The sequence below is a fragment of the Aptenodytes patagonicus genome, chromosome 5 (genome assembly GCF_965638725.1).
Source record: "Aptenodytes patagonicus chromosome 5, bAptPat1.pri.cur, whole genome shotgun sequence".
Lineage (NCBI taxonomy): Eukaryota > Metazoa > Chordata > Aves > Sphenisciformes > Spheniscidae > Aptenodytes > Aptenodytes patagonicus.
Window position 1 is genome coordinate 58,789,739 of NC_134953.1, and position 21,218 is coordinate 58,810,956.

The 21,218-nt window shown below is 40.3% G+C and overlaps 1 protein-coding gene across 1 annotated transcript in view; it reads right to left on the reverse strand.

Annotated features, from left to right (window-relative positions):
* Positions 1–21,218, reverse strand: part of PDE4B (phosphodiesterase 4B) — a 224,137-nt gene that overhangs the window by 190,555 nt on the left and 12,364 nt on the right. Inside the window, exons 2-3 of the mRNA XM_076339990.1 lie at positions 7,450–7,558; positions 4,116–4,351 (exon numbers count right to left, since the gene is read on the reverse strand). Of these exons, the coding sequence (XP_076196105.1) occupies positions 4,116–4,351; positions 7,450–7,491 (278 nt within the window). The 5' untranslated portion in view covers positions 7,492–7,558. The remainder of the gene's footprint in view (positions 1–4,115; positions 4,352–7,449; positions 7,559–21,218) is intronic.

Genomic DNA, 21,218 nt, shown 5'->3' on the forward strand with positions numbered 1-21,218 from the left:
TAGGAATCTCTTTAACAGTCTTACAGTCATTACAAAAAAAAGATGATAGCTACTATGCACACTACACAAATGAAATAAAGACATTATTTCTAGGAATCATGTTTCGTGTCATAATAATGAGGTGTTTCACATCTGTCTTTGGGGTGTCATATGCACAGAAATAGATCACAGAAAGCTCGGGTAAACCTGCACACTTCTGAATGAGTCCTATTGATCTCTTGTAGAAAGTGTCTCCAAGCTACAACTCTATGAAGCCTCAGGAAAAAAAACCCAACATACTAAGTGAATGTTAAGCAATTTGTATTGCATGCGTAAGAGTTATGATGATTTACCTTACAGAAAACCTATACCTGGACCTTACATTGTTTATGCATTTTAGTTGTGTGGACCCCAAATGTCTTAGACCAAGGCCAGTTACATTTAAATTTCAGCAAAGAGTTTCCTTTTGCATGATTCACTAACTCCACTGCTGTAACAGTATCAATGAACTTGATCTTGTACAAGCTGTAGCAAGACTGTCTACCTTTGGGAACATAAACAGGTCAGGAAACCTCTGCATCCTGAATCTAAACCCAGGGAATAAATTTAGTGAACAATTTCCATAGCCCAGAGACATCATGTTAGGGGCCTAAAGCAGTGCAACCTGAATATTCAGTGCTGCATTAACGGGGTAGATTTATGGACTAATGAAGATGCACGCCACACTTCCAAGGAACAGAACACTGCCATTACCTTCCACCGAAACACTGGGAAACACAAGACAACTGGCAGAAAACAAATCACGAGAAATTCTGACCAGACATACGGAGACTTTTTTCTGAGTTGAGGACAGTCACGCAGCAGAACAGGTTGCCCAAAGAGTATGTCAAGCCTCCACCCTTGGAGGTTTTCAAGATCAGACTAGATAAAGCCCCCTGAGCAACCTGGGCTGACCTCACTGCGAGCAAGGGGTTGGACTAGAAACCTCCTGACGTCCCTTCCAGCCTGAATTATCCTATAATCCTATGAAACTAAGAGTTGGATACTTTTTACACAAGGAGTATCCTCTTTCCTGTTTCAGTATGAGGATTACACTGTTTAATGGCATTAGGCCACATTTTACATGTGTAAAGCCTTTTTTCCCCCGATTGCTTAAAACATGTTAATTTTCTGCCTGTGGCCTCAAGCATTTTTGTTAAAGCTCCAAGGAATAAAGTGAGGTCAAAAAAAGCCCAGACTTGTAATGTAAGAATGGTCTTACTGGTCAGGCCAATGGTACATTTAGCCCATCACCTTGACTGTCACAAGAGATTAAAAGCACAGAACAGAAAGGAACAGAAGGCGAACATGTATGATACTTCCCCTCAAATATTTCCCAGTCCTAAACAACTTGCAGTTCAGAAGCTGAACAAGACATGGGGTTTATGTATTCAGAAGGAAATCACAACAGATTACTCCTCCAAGGATCTGTTAAGCTTTCCCTTGAGCCTGCTCAAACTTCTAGCATCTACAGTATCCTATGGCACAAAGTTCCACAGCGTAACTAGAAACTGCGTAAGGAACTACCTCCTTGCACTCGCTTCACGTCTGCCATACCAATTTATTTGATGGCCCCTTGTTCTCCTATTAGGAGGGATGATAAGATGTAGTTTGATCAACTACATCTTCATACCACTAGCAAGATCTCGGTCCCATCCCTTTCCTCAACTACCTTTTCCATGCTGAAGAGTCCCAGCCTCCTTGGTCAATCCCAGTGCAGAAGCTGTTCTGTATGTTTGATCATCTTAGAGGCCTTTAACCCTTTTTAGTTCTGCTATACCCTTTTTGAGAGGAAGGACCAGAACTGTACACTATATTCCACATTTGACCAAGTCATGGGCTCCTACCATCGCGTCCTGACGTGCTATGTTTTATCCCCTATTCTTTTCCTTCAAATCTTTAACAATTAATTTCCTTTTTTGACCATTAATAAGCACTGAACTTGCAACTCTATTGGACTTCTATCCTATACCCAGGCTCTTACTCCTGACTAGTAATATTGTTTTGCAGCTACGATTCTTTCATGCTCAGATATATCACTTTGTATTTATCTACACTGAAATTTTCCTATCACTTTATTGCCTACTCACTGAGTCTCTTAATGCTCATATCATTCCAAAGCTGTTTCAACACAATGGCACATACCAGGCTTACACAAATATAATCTGCCTCTAGGGTATATTTCATGCAGAACTGAACCACAATATAAAAGCCCAAACAGCTTAGGGACCAGCTCGCACTTGCCCCGCTCCTACACAAAAAAAGTCTCAATCATGACTGTGCTCCCTGAGAGTATGGTCAGGCTCTGAGTAACTGGAAATTGCATAGGTAAGGAACTGCCTGGCATGGGGTAGAGAACAGTGCTAACCTATTCAAAAGCCCTTGATGACTAGAACTTAAACAGAAAATGGGAAAGATTAGACCAAATTTCTGCCCAGCTGTTAGAGCAGTCAGTCTAACTGGTGCCCAAGTCAGAAAGGTGAGGGGGATGCAAAGATGCATGTGTAACAACGTGCTGGAACAGCACGCTGCATTGCAGTCACACTAACCAGCAACTCCCAACTTGCTATATGGCTGTAAACAGGTATGACAGATTCAAGCAAAACAGAGAAGTCAGAAGCTATCTGCTCACTTATAAGAGATTAACAGCAGTAAAGAAACAGCAGTCACCTGAGTATCAGTTATAAGTGTTCTCTCTTTGATTGGCATACCGTTCAAGAAAAATACATGTTGCGCAACACAATATGCATACATTGATTCTGCTGTAATAGAAGAGAGGAGCAGCAATGCCCCCTTGTGTTACAAAGAAAACTAATGATAAATCCACTGCAATTCCTTGCGCTTTCCTAAATCGTGTATGAAGGTGTATTCAAAGATCAGAACTAATTCATTCTTAAAAGCACACCTTATGAATAGGCTCTCAATTGTCTTGCAGTCAAGATTACAAAGTGCTGCAGATACACAAAAGGGAACACTCATAAAATGCTCATAAAGGTAAACCAACCCTTTTATTGTCAAAATTCACAATCCATCTGAAATTAGATAACTCATTTTGTTAAATTTATCCACAGCAATTAAATGCAAAAATTGAACAAAAGCCCCTCTTTGATTTCTGTATCTCATCTATTCAAGTGCATAGTTTAAAAATCCTATTTTCAATAGGAAAACTGTTTTTAAAGGACTCTAACAAATTAATTTAGGATGTCCTCTATAATTGTTCAAATGCAAATGGAAATGCCAACCCTGAAGAGTGCTGAGCTTAACAGAAGCTAAAACCAGATTCAGACTTGGAAATAATGATGTGAACATCTCTTGCAGCCAGCAAATGAAATTGAGAGTAGAGCATTTAAAAACTAGAATCTAAAGCACACTTGAAATCTGAAATTGAGAGTACAGGTTTTAAGGTTGCATTGCAATGCCATTTCAAGATTCATATGGCAAGTTGGACATCTAACCTTATTTTGCCATTAAAATCTACCATTACAATTCCAACGCATTAATACTCGGGGCTTTGTCTTCCTCTCCTCCCTCTAGATCAATTTCCTTGTTTTGGCACTTAACATTCAGTTTCTGTTTTGGAACTCGCCTCTTAGCAACCCCCTTTTAATCAGCTCTCCGATAGTTTCTTTGGGACTTTTCTTGAGCTTAATATCAGATTCAAATGCTTTTCCAAGACTGTCTTCTAACACTTGGACAGGAAATAGCCAGAGAGCTAAAGCCTTTTTCCTCAATCTGTTGTAGAAGAGTCTACCACCATCCTGAATTCTTCTGTGGGTGGGAAGCTAGTACCACAAATCCTCTGGCCAAGATCGGAATTTACGACACAAAAGTTTCATGAAGATGAACAAAAAAAGTGAACAGAAGAGGTTTTAACAGAAGTAGAATTTCAAAAAAAGGCAATTACTTTGTAAAATTACATCCATGACACACCAACTGATAAACATCAACAATACTGATTAGTATAGATACAAGATAATTATCTAGTGTCTTCCAAAAAAAAAAAAAAAAAAAAAACCCACTCAAAACTAGAAAACAACAAAAACCCATAAAAAACACCCCCAACCACGTGAGATTCATAACAAAGGGAAATAACCTACCAGTCTTGGTAAGTGGTGATTGCAATACTTGGAGGTGTCAACAAAGGCAGAGTTGTTGGTCTACAGACAATGTCTCTGTCAGGTGTCCTTGCTTTTTCTGTTTGTCTTTGGGATAGTGGCGGTAACTGCAAATTACCAGAACAACATCTTCTTCCTCTCCAAAGGTCTATGCCCAGAGCGTGGCTAGAAGTACTGTAGGACTTACTCAGCCCACACTCCAGGTAATCCAGAGCATTCTGCAAAGACAGAAAAGCCACTGAAGTTCTGCAAACAAATTTTTTCCTCCATGAGGATAAAATACATTCGATTTTTGTTCTACAGTCATAGTTACTCACAAAAAATAACTGTATGATGAAATCTTGGCAGAGCCTGACTTCGCTGCATTGTTATTTTATGAAGTTGTTGACAGCTGGCTGAACATGAGCCGGCAGTGTGCCCAGGCGGCCAAGAAGGCCAATGGCATCCTGGCCTGTATCAGCAATAGCGTGGCCAGCAGGACTAGGGAAGTGATCGTGCCCCTGTACTCAGCACTGGTGAGGCCGCGCCTCAAATACTGTGTTCAGTTTTGGGCCCCTCACTACAAGAAGGATGTTGAGGTGTTGGAGCGCGTCCAGAGAAGGGCAACAAAGATGGTGAAGGGTCTGGAGAACAAGTCTTATGAGGAGCTGCTGAGGGAACTGGGGTTGTTTAGCCTAGTCAAAAGGAGGCTGAGGGGAGACCTCATCGCTCTCTACAACTACCTGAAAGGAGGTTGTAGCGAGGTGGGTGTCGGTCCCTTCTCCCAAGTAACAAGCGATAGGACGAGAGGAAATGGCCTCCAGTTGCGCCAGGGGAGGTTTAGATTGGACGTGAGGAAAAATTTCCTTACTGAAAGAGTGGTTAAACATTGGAACAGGCTGCCCAGGGAAGTGGTTGAGTCACCATCCCTGGAAATATTTAAAAGACGTGTAGATGAGGCGCTTAGGGACATGGTTTAGTGGACATGGTGGTATTGGGTTGACAGTTGGATTCGATGATCTTAGAGGTCTTTTCCAAACCTTAATGATTCTATGATTCTAAGTTATGAATGAACTTGAAAATTCACTCATAACTTGTCTAAGCTAAATTCAACATCTAATTCTAGTCTAATTGAACACTTCAATAATCCAGGTCACTTCGGTGATACGTTAAACTTCTGAAATTTTGAACTTTGTCAGAAAACATTTCACTCAGCATCCATCTGAAGTATCATTCCTCTCCACATCACAAACATAATGGTTTGCCACTTTTTTTTGATCAATCACCAGGCAGAGAAAGGTGCCAAGAATACTGGACTTAGACACATCATGAATCATCCAAGAGCTATTCAGTGGGAGGAACTCCCAGCTAGGCTACCCTACCCTATGTCTGGCATTGCTAGTAGAAATAGTCTCAAAAAAAGGTTTTGATCAGTTGAAGCAGTTTTTCCTCTTCTATTTTCTACTGATTTTTATTTAAAAACATCACCATGATCACAGAACTGGCTGTCAGTCTTCTCAAACCCAAGACAGAAGTTCTCCCACAGCGGAACAGCACTGCAAGAGGGTTGTCAGTTTTGGTCTTACCCAGAGAATTTAGCTAGTCAGATACAGTTGTCCAATATAAATGAGAATCTTTCTGTATTGTGTGTGATGAGCTACCAGTAGAAGCTGGAGGGTTATTATAATCAGTATATATATCTATGGCAACCCCATAGATTTTTTTCCTCCTCTTCTACCTGCTCCTCAATTTTGATCTCCACCCTGCTCTCTCCACCCTTCACAGACCCTTCCAAGCCCACCTTACAGCCTCCCCAAATCCCTTGGTTCACTTTCCCTACAAACTGCTACCACTGCGCTCTCCCAGCCAGCACTGAGTAACTTAAAAAAAAAAATGAGTGGTTTAATTTTCCGTAGTCAGTTATTAGGTCCTTCATGAACAACTGCAAAGTAGCATGAGTCCTTCATTGCCTCATAGTTTCTAATAGAAAGTATGTTCTCCACTGTCATGACACTGTTAAAGTAAACAATTCTGTGGTACCATCTACTCTGTTATCTCAGCAAGGAATCTCAACATGGGAATGAAAGACAAAACTGATGAGACAAAGGCATACTACCAGTTTTCTCAACTTTCCCTATTTGCTTGCCCATCCCACAACCACGTGAAGCATCCAGACAGGAAACAACATGGCCCATAGCTACTTCACTCCTTGCATATAGCCTGAAGTGCTATAAGGCATGCTGGCACAGATCCATGAAGTTACTAAGGCATCAACATCATAATGACCTAGATAGAAGTTCGAAATATTTGGCATGCTGTGTTTCCAAAAATATGCTAGAGATCTTCAGTGATCCAAACCCTACTCTTTCACAGCACAAAAATCAGGGCAAAAATACTCCTAGGAACCCCAGAAAGGAAAGCGTGCCTTCTATATGAGGATCTGACTTAACCTGCCTTTATTAATAATCTTTGTAAGACTGTTTAATTTTTTGTTATTATTTAAGAAGTGTACAGCAGAGTATTCTAGCTTCCCATTAGATTTCAGATGCCTGCTTTCATTAAAATCAGCAAGGACTAAGTTGACCCAGCATCATGTGCAGGCAAACTGACTATGAAGCAGTGCAACATGTAGTCTAAGAGTGTAAAAGAAACACACATTTATTGAAGGAGTGCTATAGGATACACTAACTATTAGGTTCCACTCCTCCACTGTATTTTCATATAAATTCCACGTGGTTTTCCATCTTTGGCAAGCGCCAGCTGTGACAAACAAGACAATTAAGGCTGCGGTTATCATGCCATCATTACAAACTGATACATTTCTCCAGAGAATGGGAACTGGAGTTTAATTGATAGGGGATTATGATGATGATTAGCAAGTGTAGTAATGGAATAACACATGCATCATCACATTAGGTGTTCAGCAACTACAGTGGGGAGAGATGTTGAAACACTTCTAAGTATACAATTACAGCACAGGCACAAAGATGGGATCCAGAACACTGCTTCCATAAGGTATGGAAATGTTCGGTCCCTGCTGCCTGCCAGTATTACACTGACCAAAGACCAGTAAAGTATATGCTCTGCATAAGACTCCTCTAAACTTCTCATGGTGTGGGGGTTGGTTTGTTTGTTTTTAAACAAAAACTTTTTTTTTTATTTTTTAAACAAAAAGCTAATTTTATGCTTATTGTATGAGCTGCAAACAACTTGAAGGAAATCAATGAGTAACCAAAGCAAAAGCAGCTGATACTTACAAAATAAGCCAAAACAAATTTTTAATCTCATTTTCATGAAGTACTGGGAAAAATAAAACAGGCCTTTAGAAGATGCTTACCTCATCTGCAGTTACCGTCATGACACTTCTGCTTTTCTTCATTATAGAGATTAAAGTGCACCCCGTTATAAAGAACTCTTATTCAATCCAATTTCTTCAGACAGGCAACCTGAAAGAAAAAAAAACGTATTTTTTAATAACAAACTGTTTTGATAATAAACTATGGAGCTAACTGCTAACACCACAGCTGATTTATAACTTACTGTCCATTTTCATAAAAGACTTGGCAGCAGATGTTATGCAAGTGTAGCTCTCTATTAGTGAAAGGACGATTCAATTTTTAGTAAAATCATGTTAAAAGTAACCAGTATTCACAAGGCTCTGCAATCTAAGCAAGCCCTGAAACATGTCTAGTAATACAGGATCAAAGCTAACGGGTTCTACTTGCAGAGAATTTTTCTTTAAATGAGCCCTTTTCACAGGTACAGTATAGAAGGTCTCCAAGAATGGCTTGAGCTGGCTCTCACAGAAGAAAAGGAATTGCATTTGTATGCAATTCTAAGATTTAATCATAACTCACAAACATTATTTATTATCACACTGGCATGCACACACCACTTCAGCCACTAAATTACAGCCTTCTGTAAAGGGTAACACTGCAGCCACTTTGAACTATGCAAAAGTGCTAAGGGGAATGAAACACAGCCGAGCAGCTGAAGCAGCAGGGGAAACCAGCACATGGGAACAACCCCCCTTCGAGTGTTCCCAGGCCCCCTGCTCTTTCTTGCTGTGGATTTAGTTCTCATAAAAAAAGCTAGTCATGATTATACAGAGAGAACACTGAGGGTTGTGGGTTTTTTCTTTTCTTTCCCCAAAGAACAGGTAGAGCTGGAGTGCCACTTTTTCTGTGCTGACAAATTTTCTCCCCTGCTTGGAAGGATTACCTTTGAGGTAGAAGACTGCTGAAGGGCCACTGTTTCTAAACTTCGGTGCTGAAGCCACCGCAAAAAGCTGTGCAACGGTTTCAGGCTTGGTGATGTTAGACTTCTAACATGATGCTCACTCCCTGAGAAATCAGGGATTTTGAACTGTATTCAGGTCACCTGTTCATGCAGTGCAAGTTCAGGAGAGCAATAAGGAATTCAGACTGCCTGCAAAAAAGGGCTGCCAGACCCTGGTGATCTACCCAGCTGATACGGGGCAGAGGAGGCATCAAAATTTAGGCACCTAATTCTCTTCCCTGCCACTACCAGCAGTCAGGGTCCCAGAAAGCAGGCAGCCTGCACCACTCGCTTTTACTGTGAGGTTCGAAGCCCCGGCAGCAGGTACTGAAAGCCATCTTACACAGCAATTGCTGTTCTTTGGTTCCCACCCCACAATCAATTCAGAAGTCTGTACGCTCAAGCGTGGCAGCTTGGCTTGGCTTCCAGCCACCACACAACTGTGCCATTGAGGGTTCAGATTCAGTTTAATACCATCGTGCCCAGGTTAAACGCTATTTAGCTTGCACCTCTACCTATTTAAATCAAAAAAGCTTACAGAAAAAAGCCACACTAACTCTCAGGCATAGCATCTGAATACAGAGTGGTGCCTCTGATCACAGAGGTCTAAGGACATCACAGTCTCCAGGAGCCAACTGCTCATCTGCTCTCCCATGCCCAAGAGAAGTGCTGTAATGAACCTGCTTCCCTCTAAACCAGATCACTCCGGGGAAAAAAGAAAGAGAGAGAGAGAAAGAGAACAAAACAAACTCAAAGAAAACACACCACCAGCACTGTACTTGAGTCTGCCTGCAGTTCTGGCTGTGGCACAGGCACCTCCAGTTGTTTTCATTTCCTTAGGGTTCATACATCCAACACACATATATCCCTTCATCGCCAGCCAAAGCGTTCGGAGTGCTCAGATCCATGCCAGACATAACTCACTACCATTTCAGCACAAGTGCCAGCACACAGGGCTATACATTCCATCCTGTATGAAGCAGCATTGGAAAAGAGCTGAGGGATTTGTCTTCTAAAGCACCTAAACAGCTTCCCTTCAGAAAAGGATGAACAGGACCATACAGGAGCAAAGGACAGAAAACAACAAAAAGCACTCTGCAATGCCTCCCCCCAGGCTTGCTCTCCTCTCAGCATCCATTGCTGGCTGACACCAGAGCCAGGCCAGTGGGAAAAACAGATTTACGGCCTGATCAAGAACCCTCTTCTTACGACAACAGGTCACATGCATGCACCAGCTAAGCAATCAGGGTGGGTTTAGACATTACAGCAGTGGAATGGCTATTAAAAACCTGACACTTGGCAGCACGGTTGTGTGGCAACGTTACTTCTCTCTGCAAACCTTATCTAGCTTTTGATCCATATTACAATTAGATGAGCAGGCTAGAAGTGAGAAAAGTCATTAACCTATTAGCAGCGTAAAAGTCATGCTACAGTATCAGAATAAAATTCTAGAATAAGTTTAACAATTTTATCCATCTTCAACAATCGGGAGAAACTAAAAAGCCCTGTTGTAAAAGGAATCCAAAACTGACAGCAGACAGCAAATTAGATGATACCATGCAGGTAAAGACAACCATAACAGTGGTACGAATCCACAGACTAGGAAGATATGGCATGACTATTTGCTGCCAGAAATAAACACATATACCTCTGTAATATACAGACAAAATTCGTAGAAGGAACAAAAGAAGGAAGCAGTTTCATAAGCAGCAGAACTAAGCAGATTTGTGTCTCAGAGGTGGATCCTTTAGTGCTTAATAAAGTACAAGTTTGAGATGTTCATGACTGCCCTGCTGTGCAGTTTGTGATGCCCAACACAAACGAGCTCACACTGCAGCATGTCCCACAGTGGGACTAACAACTGCATCTCCCTCCTGAATATGTCAGTTCACAAACTGACATAAATAAGTAAGTAAATACATAAAGTAAATAAGTAAACACATAAATAAGTATCCAGGAAAACATCTTTGGAAAAAAAATCTGAAAGAACGAGAGCCTAAGAGTGTCTCCTAAATTTTGCTGAACTTTAGGATCAGAACCAACACTAGGAAACAAGACATGGAGAGATGGACCAGACTGACTAGCAGATCGTGTCTGTGGACACCTGAGTCCTCTTATACCACAACTTCCTTTCCTTTATAAATATTTACCAATTTGTCAAAGTAAGTTTAATCAGAACATGAATAATTATAAAAAAAAAAAAAAAACTTACACATTTTGTTCCACGTGGATTGCATTTCTGAAGAGCCTACCAAGAAAATCTCAGACTTCCGTTAGTCATGACTAAATTACTGTTAAAATCTGAGTCATTCTTTTCTTGTGTCTTTACATAAAAGATCTGACACCTGGGACGAACACCTAGGGTAAAAAAAACAACCAAAAACACCCCAAAGAGGCTTACTGGAAAGTTTTTCTCACACACATTTTCTAGTTCATGCAATCTTTTGTTACAAGCAAAGAGTTTCTCTCCACTACCCAAATTCTCCAAAAAGAAACTATATCCCAGCAGGCTGGTTAAGTGTGGGTAACAAGGAATGCCTAAAAGCAGCAAGGCTTTGCATTTGATATTAGACTACAAAGAAAAGTACTCTTTTAGTGCTGCAGTTGGGTCTAATCCATTTTGCTGGAATATATCCTAGGTAGGGTATGACATTTCTTTTTACACCAAGCTGACCTAGTTCTTCCACCTGAACTTTTTTGTGCTCCACGACCATGTCTTTCAAAAATGACAGTAAACACTCCAGCAATTTCAGAGTGATAAAGCCTTATAGCAAAGGTATGAATTAACAGGGTTCAAAACTGGCAACTGACAGTGGTGAGGATACAAGTACATGGATGCATGTGATAAAGCCTGCTTTTCCTACACACTTTTTTAAAAATAGCTATTCAACTCATCCAGTGTGAAATCCACTATTTAAAAAAATTCCTAAAACGCATCTTAATGTGCAAGTTCTGGTATGATTTGAAATACAAGATACACATTTCACCATGTCGCTGTTTTCCCACACATTTTGGCTTCTGCATGGGCAGCTTTAAAGCCACAGGGTTATATGACAAGGAGATTAACCCTCTCACCCCTAATGATACTCCCCTCCTCAAAACACAGACAAGGCAGGGCCAGGAGGATTACATTTTTGCTGCTCGTGCAGTGCTATTTCTTTGGATTAACAAAAGGTTTTGGCAAGCAGAGCTGTTTACCTGGCTGCTTTCATACTCTAAATTCATTTCCTCCCACTTTTCAAGAAGGCAAGACACAAAGATTGAGAGAGAGCGAAAAAACAAAACAAAACCTGGTGAAACTCAGATAATACAGCGCGTTCTGCAGTACCATACCTGTTTCTTCCCAACTGCCAGCAGCGCTGCCCAGGCCGTGACACACATTACTGAGGCAGTATTTTTCCCAGCAACAAAATGCTGATCCTTACAGGTTCAGCAGAACCTGAAGATGATCAGAGATAAAAACAGAAACCTGAATGGTGAATTAATAGAGCAGCTTTACTAAGGAAAGGGCTGGGATGAAGGAGATTATCTGATCACACAGATAATTACATCATTTGCGAGCTGGGATTCAAACAACTTGATTCTCCTTAAAGATCATCAAAACTTCACAGGGTGAAGTACATACTCAGACAGGGTGACAGTCACCAAAAAAAAAAGTGACAATCTCGGGTCTAACTCTCCCAGACAAAACACATGGGCTCTTGCTTCAGGCTTAGAAACTGCACACAGTTCCTTGTAAGAAAAATAAACCCTAGGTGGATTTAACACTGGTCAAAGGCAAATTGAGGTATAAATAGCAATTGATACCTGAACAGCGATGGCTTTGTATTTTACCTTAAACAAAATGAGCAACTTCAAAATGTGAGAGCAATTCTTTGCCCTCGGATTACTAATAAGGTCAACTTGCTTACAAAAAAGGAAATGGAGGTCATGGCCAACTGGTTGCACAGCATGGCAGCAGCACCGCAGGTACTGGAGCTATCCACCTACAGCAGGAACAAACATGCAGTATGTTTACAAGCTGTACATACAACAAATAAAACTTCAAAGAAATACCAGTCAAATGTTTCTGCAGAATTACATTCCCTTGAAAAATTAGTTTCAGGGATTTTACCATTTTATTTTTGCATCACACACACACATCTTGAGCCACGGAAGAATTAACTGTACCTTCTTCCCTTTCACCAATTTAGGCACTAGGCTATTTTTTCCAGTATTAAGCCTAAACTTTTAGCTCTGTCACTACCACTATTATGTCCAGCTACCTGGACACAGCCTCCCAGAAGTACATACATAAGAATTTCCCAAACAGCCCTTTTTACTACTTATTTAGAGGGCAAAAAGTTGTTTTTTCAGTGGTCTTTTCCCATTTCTTGTGAACAGAAACAACTAAACTGGTCTGCAGAGCTTACGGCAGCTCCAAGAAACTCACTCCTCCTCAGAAAACTCAATCTATTATAATTTTCATAAAATGCTGAGAAGACTTCATAGCACTACACAAAGCAAAAGCAAGGGCATCTATTAGCACAAATGCCTGTAACCTATGAAAACAGACTCAGAAAAGAAGGATTTGCCCTGAGAGGTAAAACTAGCTTTATTTCTTATCACTGCAATTCTGACATAAACTAAGTTTGCTATAGAAGTGCTAAGGATCTACCAATATCATCCAACTAGAGAAGTGATTACTCCAGTTTGTACTCTTCCAAGGCTGCTTTAAGCTTTCTCATAATTGCCAACCTGTGAATTACAGGCTGAGTATGCAAACCAAGCCTAAATTAGTTTGCTGTTTTTAAGCTATCAGGCATCTGTGCCATGTGATAAAGTTACAAATTTATCTACAATATAAATTAAACCAATTCTTTTATTATAAAAAGTGAATGCCATACACAGGATACTCTTTGTACGGACTTGAGAAAGTTCTGTCAAAGTTGTGCAGGGCCAAATAAAAAACATTAAAAACCCGCTCTCTTCCCATGTTACCACTGGGTAAATTATCCTTATTAAAACAGTGTCTTAACTTTCATTAGGAGGTTTCTTACTGAGATATTGCCAAGGTAAGAGGATTGCAAAGGCTCATCTTCTCTCTGGCAACCTAATCATTAAAGCTGAGAATAGCCAAGCCAGTCTATTCCAGAAATTCCAGTAACTCTTTGGTTTCCAGCAGAGGGTACAATCAGGTTGTCATTGCTCTTCATTTATTTCAGTTATGATAGGAAAATCAATACTAATTTGAACCTATCATTACATTGCTTACTGTCATTAGGCCTAACGTGCTCTGCAGAACTCCCATGAAATACAAGCAATATTTTTCACTATTACTGCTGAGAAACTATGACTATATTGTTTTAATAGCCTGGGCAGAAGAAAGAATTGCAAAAACACTATTCTATTTTCTTTACTATGTTAATGATTTTTAAATCTTACATTTCTAAAACAGTTTATCTACTATTGCAGTCAAACACAATTAATTTAAAAATCAGTTCTGACAGCAACAAAGGATACAGTTTAGTAGTGCTACCTACCAGCACATACGGGTTTTTCAAGGTAATTATTTAGGAAAGTGAAGCATACTATTAAAAGATGCAATTTATACCTTTCTTGTTCCATGTGCAAATGACTAGCAGAGCCTCCCACTCCTCAGAGTGGAGCTGAACAACATTCAGAGAGCAAAGAACAATTATTAATTATGCTTTTAAAAAATCCACATCACTTTAAAAATACAACAAAAAACAGTGCAACAGAAAATGCACGCAATGCAAATTTTCCCCCTTTAGATTGGTAGGTTGCTTTTTTAAAAAATAGACTTTGTGTTCCCCATGTGTTTTTATTAGGAAAGGAGCATAATGCACTAAGCTTTGCTGGTCTACATAGATAATGGAAACACTGCAGATCAGGCAGGATTAGCATGTGCTGGAGGAACAGCGTGGGGAAACTTACTTACTGTGTCATCGCCAGCTAATGCGGCACTTGCCTCGTGCCACTGATTTATTTCTTACCTTCCTAAACTCACCCATATATTGCTCTAGTCCAAGAGGATTCTAAAATCCTCAGATCTGTCTTTTCCCTACAGTTTTTCATGGAAAGAGCCAAGTTCAAACAGCCTACAAAAAGGGGTTTTTTTCCCTTTTTTTTTTTTTTTTAAATACTGGAGCCAAGCAGCAAAGCAACACAATGATCCTAAGCAGAGAAGTGCACAATCAAGCCTACAAATAAAGAGCATCCTCAGAGGAACACATCCTCCAGAACTCTTGTAAACAGAGGAACATTCCTAACCTTGCCAATTTTTCTCTTTGAAAAAAAATGCTAAAGAATAGTGGGGAAACATGAAATGCAAAATCAGAACTGCAAGAGGTCCCTAGAGAACCAAAATAAAGCTAGCTGAAACCTGCAAAGGAGAGGACCCACAAAAGTAAGATGAAATCTTATCTGTACACCAACTGCAGAGCAAGAGGCTGAAGGAGAAAGTTCAAAGCACCTACAAGAAATGCTAACAGCCCAGTGAACAGCAGACCCCTCAAATCCTGCATGTTATGCAAGAGACAGGCTTAGCTACTTTTATCACCGCTGCATCTGCGCCTTGCATCTGCGTCACAGGGCAGAAGCTCACCCCACAGACCGGAGCCAGTGCTGTGGCAAGATCTCTGCCCCGCTGATCAGCTGTGCCAGGCCTATGAGGCCTACAGGCGAGGGGAGAAACCATGGTGCAATGCTGCAGCCAAGGGGGGCTCCTTCCGGTGAGGCCCCATGCAAGTTAGAGTCCTGCTATAAACGCCGTTTCCACACTGCTCCACGCTTCCCCCGCCCTGCGATGAGCCAGGCACTACCTCAGTTGCTCAGCCAGGCACGCTGCCCCCTCTTTTTTTTTTTTCCTTGTACTGTTTAGGCAGGTAAAAATCCCATAATAATTAACAAGAATCTCTCTTGAGTCTCCCATAACCCTTCTTGCTGTCCTGTCTTATTTGCAGATGGTTTATAAAGTGGGAGATGCGGGGCTGAACAAGCATGATCTTCAAACAAGAGAAGGCACTAGTCAACAGCTGGGAACAGAGCTCTCCACGCTGCGGCACGGTGGTTTTCTGTACCAGGTAGTCACACTCAGGCAGGTCCTGCTCATCTCGCAGCCCAGCCTCAAAAACACAACCCTGCGGGCCATGAAACACCACCTAACAAAACAGTTTAATTGCCTGTGGCAAAACCTATTCTCCATGGCCAATTAGAGTAAATGCTTCCATAGCGGTAACAGCAAGTTCAGGTAACTAGCTTTTCTGACCACAGACACACACAAAAACTAAATAAAAAGGAAAAACGATGCTCCTTGCCATGGTAAACAGCTGCTGCCGTTTTTCTGCTTTCCCCCCGTGTCCCTTCTTCACCAGGAAGAAGGATTCTGCAGCTGATAAATTGCATTTTCATAAATTGTGCATCCTAGACCACTCATAAAAGACAATCCTGTAAGGAGTCCAAGGAAGGAGAAAGAAGAGTCTGGGAGATACCCCTCCGGGCTGTTAAATGAGTACAAAATTAGGTTACTCCTAGGGTAACAGCATCTAGCCGCGCACAATATATTGTTTCTAACAACGCTGCCTGTCTGCAGCATCATTTTTGTTAGTGAAATACGAAGGATTTATTTTTTTAGATCACAGATTTTGTGCAGCAGTAGCTGCTATTACTCTGTTACTAAGTGCAGGAATAATCATTCCATGCTACAGTGCATTGTCTCAAAAATTTTATAAAATACACTGGAACACGCACATCATCTCTCATACGAAAACCAGCCATCTATCAACAGTAAAGCTAACTGTTGTCTCAGCATCTCCTACCTAGGTTTTGGATTCATTTAACATCATCACAACACTTTTCACCCACCGACCTCAAAGCATTTGGCAAGTGTGCTCAGCCTTACAGTAGCGGACACAGGAAAAATGCACAGGAAAAAAAAAAGTGACTGACTCAAAATCAGTTATGAGTCAAAGCAGAGCCAGAAATAAGACAGAGAACCAGCTACACTTACCATTGCACAAGAGCACCCAGGAAAGAGTACACAAGCTGTGTATGCACAGATTAGAAAAGAGAACCTATTTTTAATCCACATTCTTCGCCTAACTCCCCTATTTACTATTTATTAAAAAACAGTTACATTCTGAGGTTTCAAAAATAACTTAATCATTCATTTAGAAGTAAGGAAATTCTCTAAGTGAGGATATTGAGGCTTGTCAGGAGAACTCAACCCCATTCCAAAATTTATGCCTATAGGCATCTGTCATAACACTCTCACTTTGGAGGATAAGTGGTTCATCAAATGGCTCCACTTCTCAGAAAGTCCCTTTTTCATACAGAAACAGAGTAAATAAAAATTAAATTTCACATCTCATCTGCAAAGGCAAAGCATGGCATTCGAAGTATTAAAGAGGACATGACTGCATTAGCTTAGCATGGTCAACTACAAACCCAATTTATCCCGATTTTTCTTCCATACTAGCAACTTCCAGAATGAAATTTCTGTCTGTCCATCCCATGAAAAAATTTAAAAAGAAAAAAAATATTAAGACTAACAGAAAACCCTTTGGGATTCTTCAAATGCACAGATGTTTTCTACCAACCACTAGCTAAGACCACTTCCATTAAAATATTTTACTTCATATATTTTAAGAGGCATCTGTGACAACATTTTTGTTTTCTGAAAAACTAATTTATAACAAGAGATTTAGAAAAAGCCTGATTTAGGAGAACATTTAAGCTTCCTTATTCCAGGATTTTTCTTTTTGCCCAAGCAGATGTTACTGTTTCTTTATACTACTGCTATTTTGTTTCCTTCAGTAGCTGATATTTTGCTTGTTGGGAAAATATTTGCATTATTCTAGATTTCAGGCTGAAGTGATCAGCAATTTTTTTTAAAAAATGAAAGAATACTTTAGATCACACTGCAATTTCCTTAGAAATCAAGTGCTATTATGTTAGGTGAAAGTGGTAACACCAGCATTTTCCTCGAACTTCTCATTGTAATTTTTTTCCTAGTCATTTAAAACTCTTCAAACCTTTAATTATGTGGGGTGATACTTCCAACACTCAGTGTCTGCCTCATGCTCCATACTTTAGAAAGTTTTGATCAAATTCAATCACTTCAAAGAGTGCAATTAATGAAGAGCGCACTGTTCAGTAACCTCTACTTGCAGCATTCCCATGCTTCAGAGCACAGACTTACCATTTCACAGGGACAAGCTTTGTGTCACAGTTCTTTTGTGTGCGTCACCAGGAAAATTCTGGCTCTTCTGTCCAAATTATTCATCACTGAAGTTGCAAAAGGAATTGCAAAACTGGAAATTGCAAAACATAGGGAGGTATGAGAGTCTCCGGTTGTTCCAAGCATGGTCAGAGGAATCCCAACCTGGTTACATCCAGCCCCACCAAGAAAATGACTACTGCTCTGCACACAGCTGGTAATTTTGAGAAATTATAGCAACTGAAAATGGAGTCTTGATGACAAAAGTCAACATTTGTATCTATAGATGCGGTAACTGGTACCATTTCAATAGTCTCTGGCCTATAAAGTAAGAGAGACTCAAGTACTGCTAAAGAGGAGGCTGGTAACCGCAATTAATATTGCTCTTCTAATAAGATTTGAAAATTTGGTGGTAAAAGGCAGTTCCTCACATTTGTGGCAATGAAGCAAAAGAACGTATTTGAAATATTTGAGTTCTTTTTAAAACGGGTAATTCTATTGGCCACAGATGATTATGTACTACCTCGCGTATCTTTTTTCCAGAAATAAAATATTTAGGTATTATCAGTACAGCATTCTTTCAACCTAACCTTACATTAGGGCAGAAAAATATGATGCCTTTCCTTGTTCCAATGCAAAAAAGTCAAAACAACAGCATGATGTAGACATAAAATGACCTTTTTATGCCACACATCATCAGCCTACAAAATGCTTTAAGTCACAAGAGTGGCCCAACATTTCTGCAAGGTTTCCCATTTTGTTTGTATGATGTGCTTTACTCAGACAAAAAAAATGCACTCCTTTCTCTGTATGGCAAAGCAGACTTCTCTTCTGGGCAGAAGAAATGCCAGCTTTCAAGAAAAAAGATGTCCTGCCCATCCTATATTCTACTCCCATGAGCAAGATCACACACTGGAGACCTGACCTTGCTGCCACTGCTCCTCTCAGCAACAGAACTCCCACTGGCAAGGCAGCACTGCCATGCTGGGCATCAGAGAGGCTGGAAGAGGCTGCTTGGATCGGCCAGGGTCTGCGTGAGGACATGATGCCTCTGTATGGAGCTACTACAGCCCTGTTTCAGCCATGCAACAACATGATGGCCATGGTAACGTGCCCCTCACTGTACATGCCCTCTAGACTCACCTCTCCAGTATGGAGAAATCTTCAAACCCACCAACTTTTTATAGCACCGTCAGGCAACCAGGGGCTTTCTGCACCACTCCCAGGTAACAGAATTTTGAGTCAGTTAAGAAAAAGAACTGACTTAGGGCTACTTGCATGTTTTCTTTCATTTCTATAAGCTACTGTATGAAAATAAAGGTAAGGATTTTCAAAGATGAATAGCAGATTAAGAGGGTATATGACTTACTATGGCCCTACCGAATCATTAAATTACCACCCAGCTACATGAATCCCTAATGCGTAAACAGTACAGAGGAGTTTTAAAAAAAACTCTCATCTTTCAGGATTACCTTACTGAAAAGCTAAAGGGCACCTGTATTCCTGTAGTAAAACAGCAATATTAAATTACTAGATGGATTTTACAGCAGGGATTACTCTCCCTGCAAAACTTAAAGCAATGTATCAACATCTTTCTTACAGTTTGGAGAATATAATAATAATTTAAAAAAGTATCAGCTTTTCACCTTGTTCTCAGCACGCCAGTAGAGAGATCAAAGAATCCCACATTACAAAAGTAACAGAGTATTTCCTTGGGGCCTTTAGTACAACCATATACTCACCTGCAACTTTTGTACAGTTAAATATACGAGCATTTATCTTCTACGAAACATTTATATTGACTAAATGGAGCTTGATTACTTTCAACCTTAATTGCCAATAGACAAAATGTTAAGTTTGGATCAGAAATGAAACAGTTGGATACCCTTATATTTCATCAGAAATGAATGTCTACCTACAGCACATGAATTCCATGTAAACCTGAAGTAACTGCAACACTAGGCCAGCTGATAAATCAGACCAGTCAAACAAACACCGAGAAGTCCACACAGGTTGTCCAACACAGTCAGCCCCTTACCTGTGTATTCTTTTAAAATAAATCCCAATTCTTATATAAAAATGACAAGCCTTTTTACTACTCATTTTTAACTGAACAAGATGCAATAAATCTCTATATATATTGTCTAAATATTTTAAGATCACCATAGGCCATTACTCTTCCAAATTCCTTCTAGGTTTAGAGCTTGCTGTTATGCAATTAGTTGCTCAACAAAAGCTTCATTGTTCCTAAGGCAGAAGCTACACACAGTCATGAGAATTACACTATGAAATAGCAAGCCTTTGCTATTTCAAAGGTTTATCATTAATTCTGGATGCAGGATTACATACTTAGAACCAACCAGATTACAACAGCAAAAACACCTTCACACCAGGCTGAAAGAAGCATCCCAGATTTCTGCACTCTGTTCTTCAGACATCCATGCCATTACCTGACATTAACACTTGCAGAGAAAGCAGGTAAATGTTTATGTGCTGCTCTGGTAGCAGCTGCATCCTGAGAAAACACTGAGTGCAAATAACGAAAGTACACAGATACGCAAATAAAACAATCCTTTCCCACATTCGCTCTACATAAGTATTTTTTAACAAGGTCAACAAAAGTAATGTACTTCATTCTGCATCTATAAGAAGATCCCAAGTAAGTTATAGGAAACAAACTCCCTTTTTTGAAACCTCAGTAGATATCCTCCTTCCAGGGGACCTCCAGAAACGAGGTGGTGCTACTCTGCAGGACACAAGGACCCACAGATTCCTTATTACCCATTATGAAAGAGCCTCTCAGAAAGACCTAGCACTGCTACCACTACCACTTATTTTAGGTGAGTTTTGCCAACTTTCGTCAAGGATCACCAGACATGCTACAGAGACAAGCATTAATCGTTACGCAGATATACAATAGGAAAACCACATGCTTTTTGGCAGCAGATAGGGTGGATAGAATATATTTATCCTTCCTGCTGACAAATAAGCTCAGGATTTGGTGAGAGCCTTAACCATGCAACATGCCTACAGCAGAGCTTCCCGCGGCACGGACAGAGAAGAGACCAGAGAATAGGATGCTGCCAGCTCTCCATATGTGGGCTTTCAGATCCCCTCCCCCAGAGCTGAGTCATTCAGATCATACATTTTAAACCTTAACTTCCCAGTTACTATAACAACTTAATGGATTTCTTCTTGACGTTATTAATTACATTCAGTTTAATCTGTTCATACAGCATTTTGGGGGAGGCACTATATGATAGCTTCTCTTCTCCTTTCAAAAAGGCTTTTACATTCCTAACTCGCTCCAACACTCAGGTGCTCCCCCCATAAATCTCCTTCCACTGAGATAAGGAAATGCTCATATTCCTTCCTTTGAGAACTCAGAATAGCAGGAAATGTTTTTTTCCTGAAACTAAATAAGATGCCCAAAATAAATCTGCGAAAGATGTACCCTCAGCTGTTTTTCTACGATAAACATGGTGCACAGAACAGCTTGTAACCTGGCTGAAAGTGACATTTATAATACATCCCAGAAGAGAAAGACTGAGCACTTGCAAGTAAAACTACTGAGAGCCCAAGCACAGAAGCAGTCAGAATCTAATTTA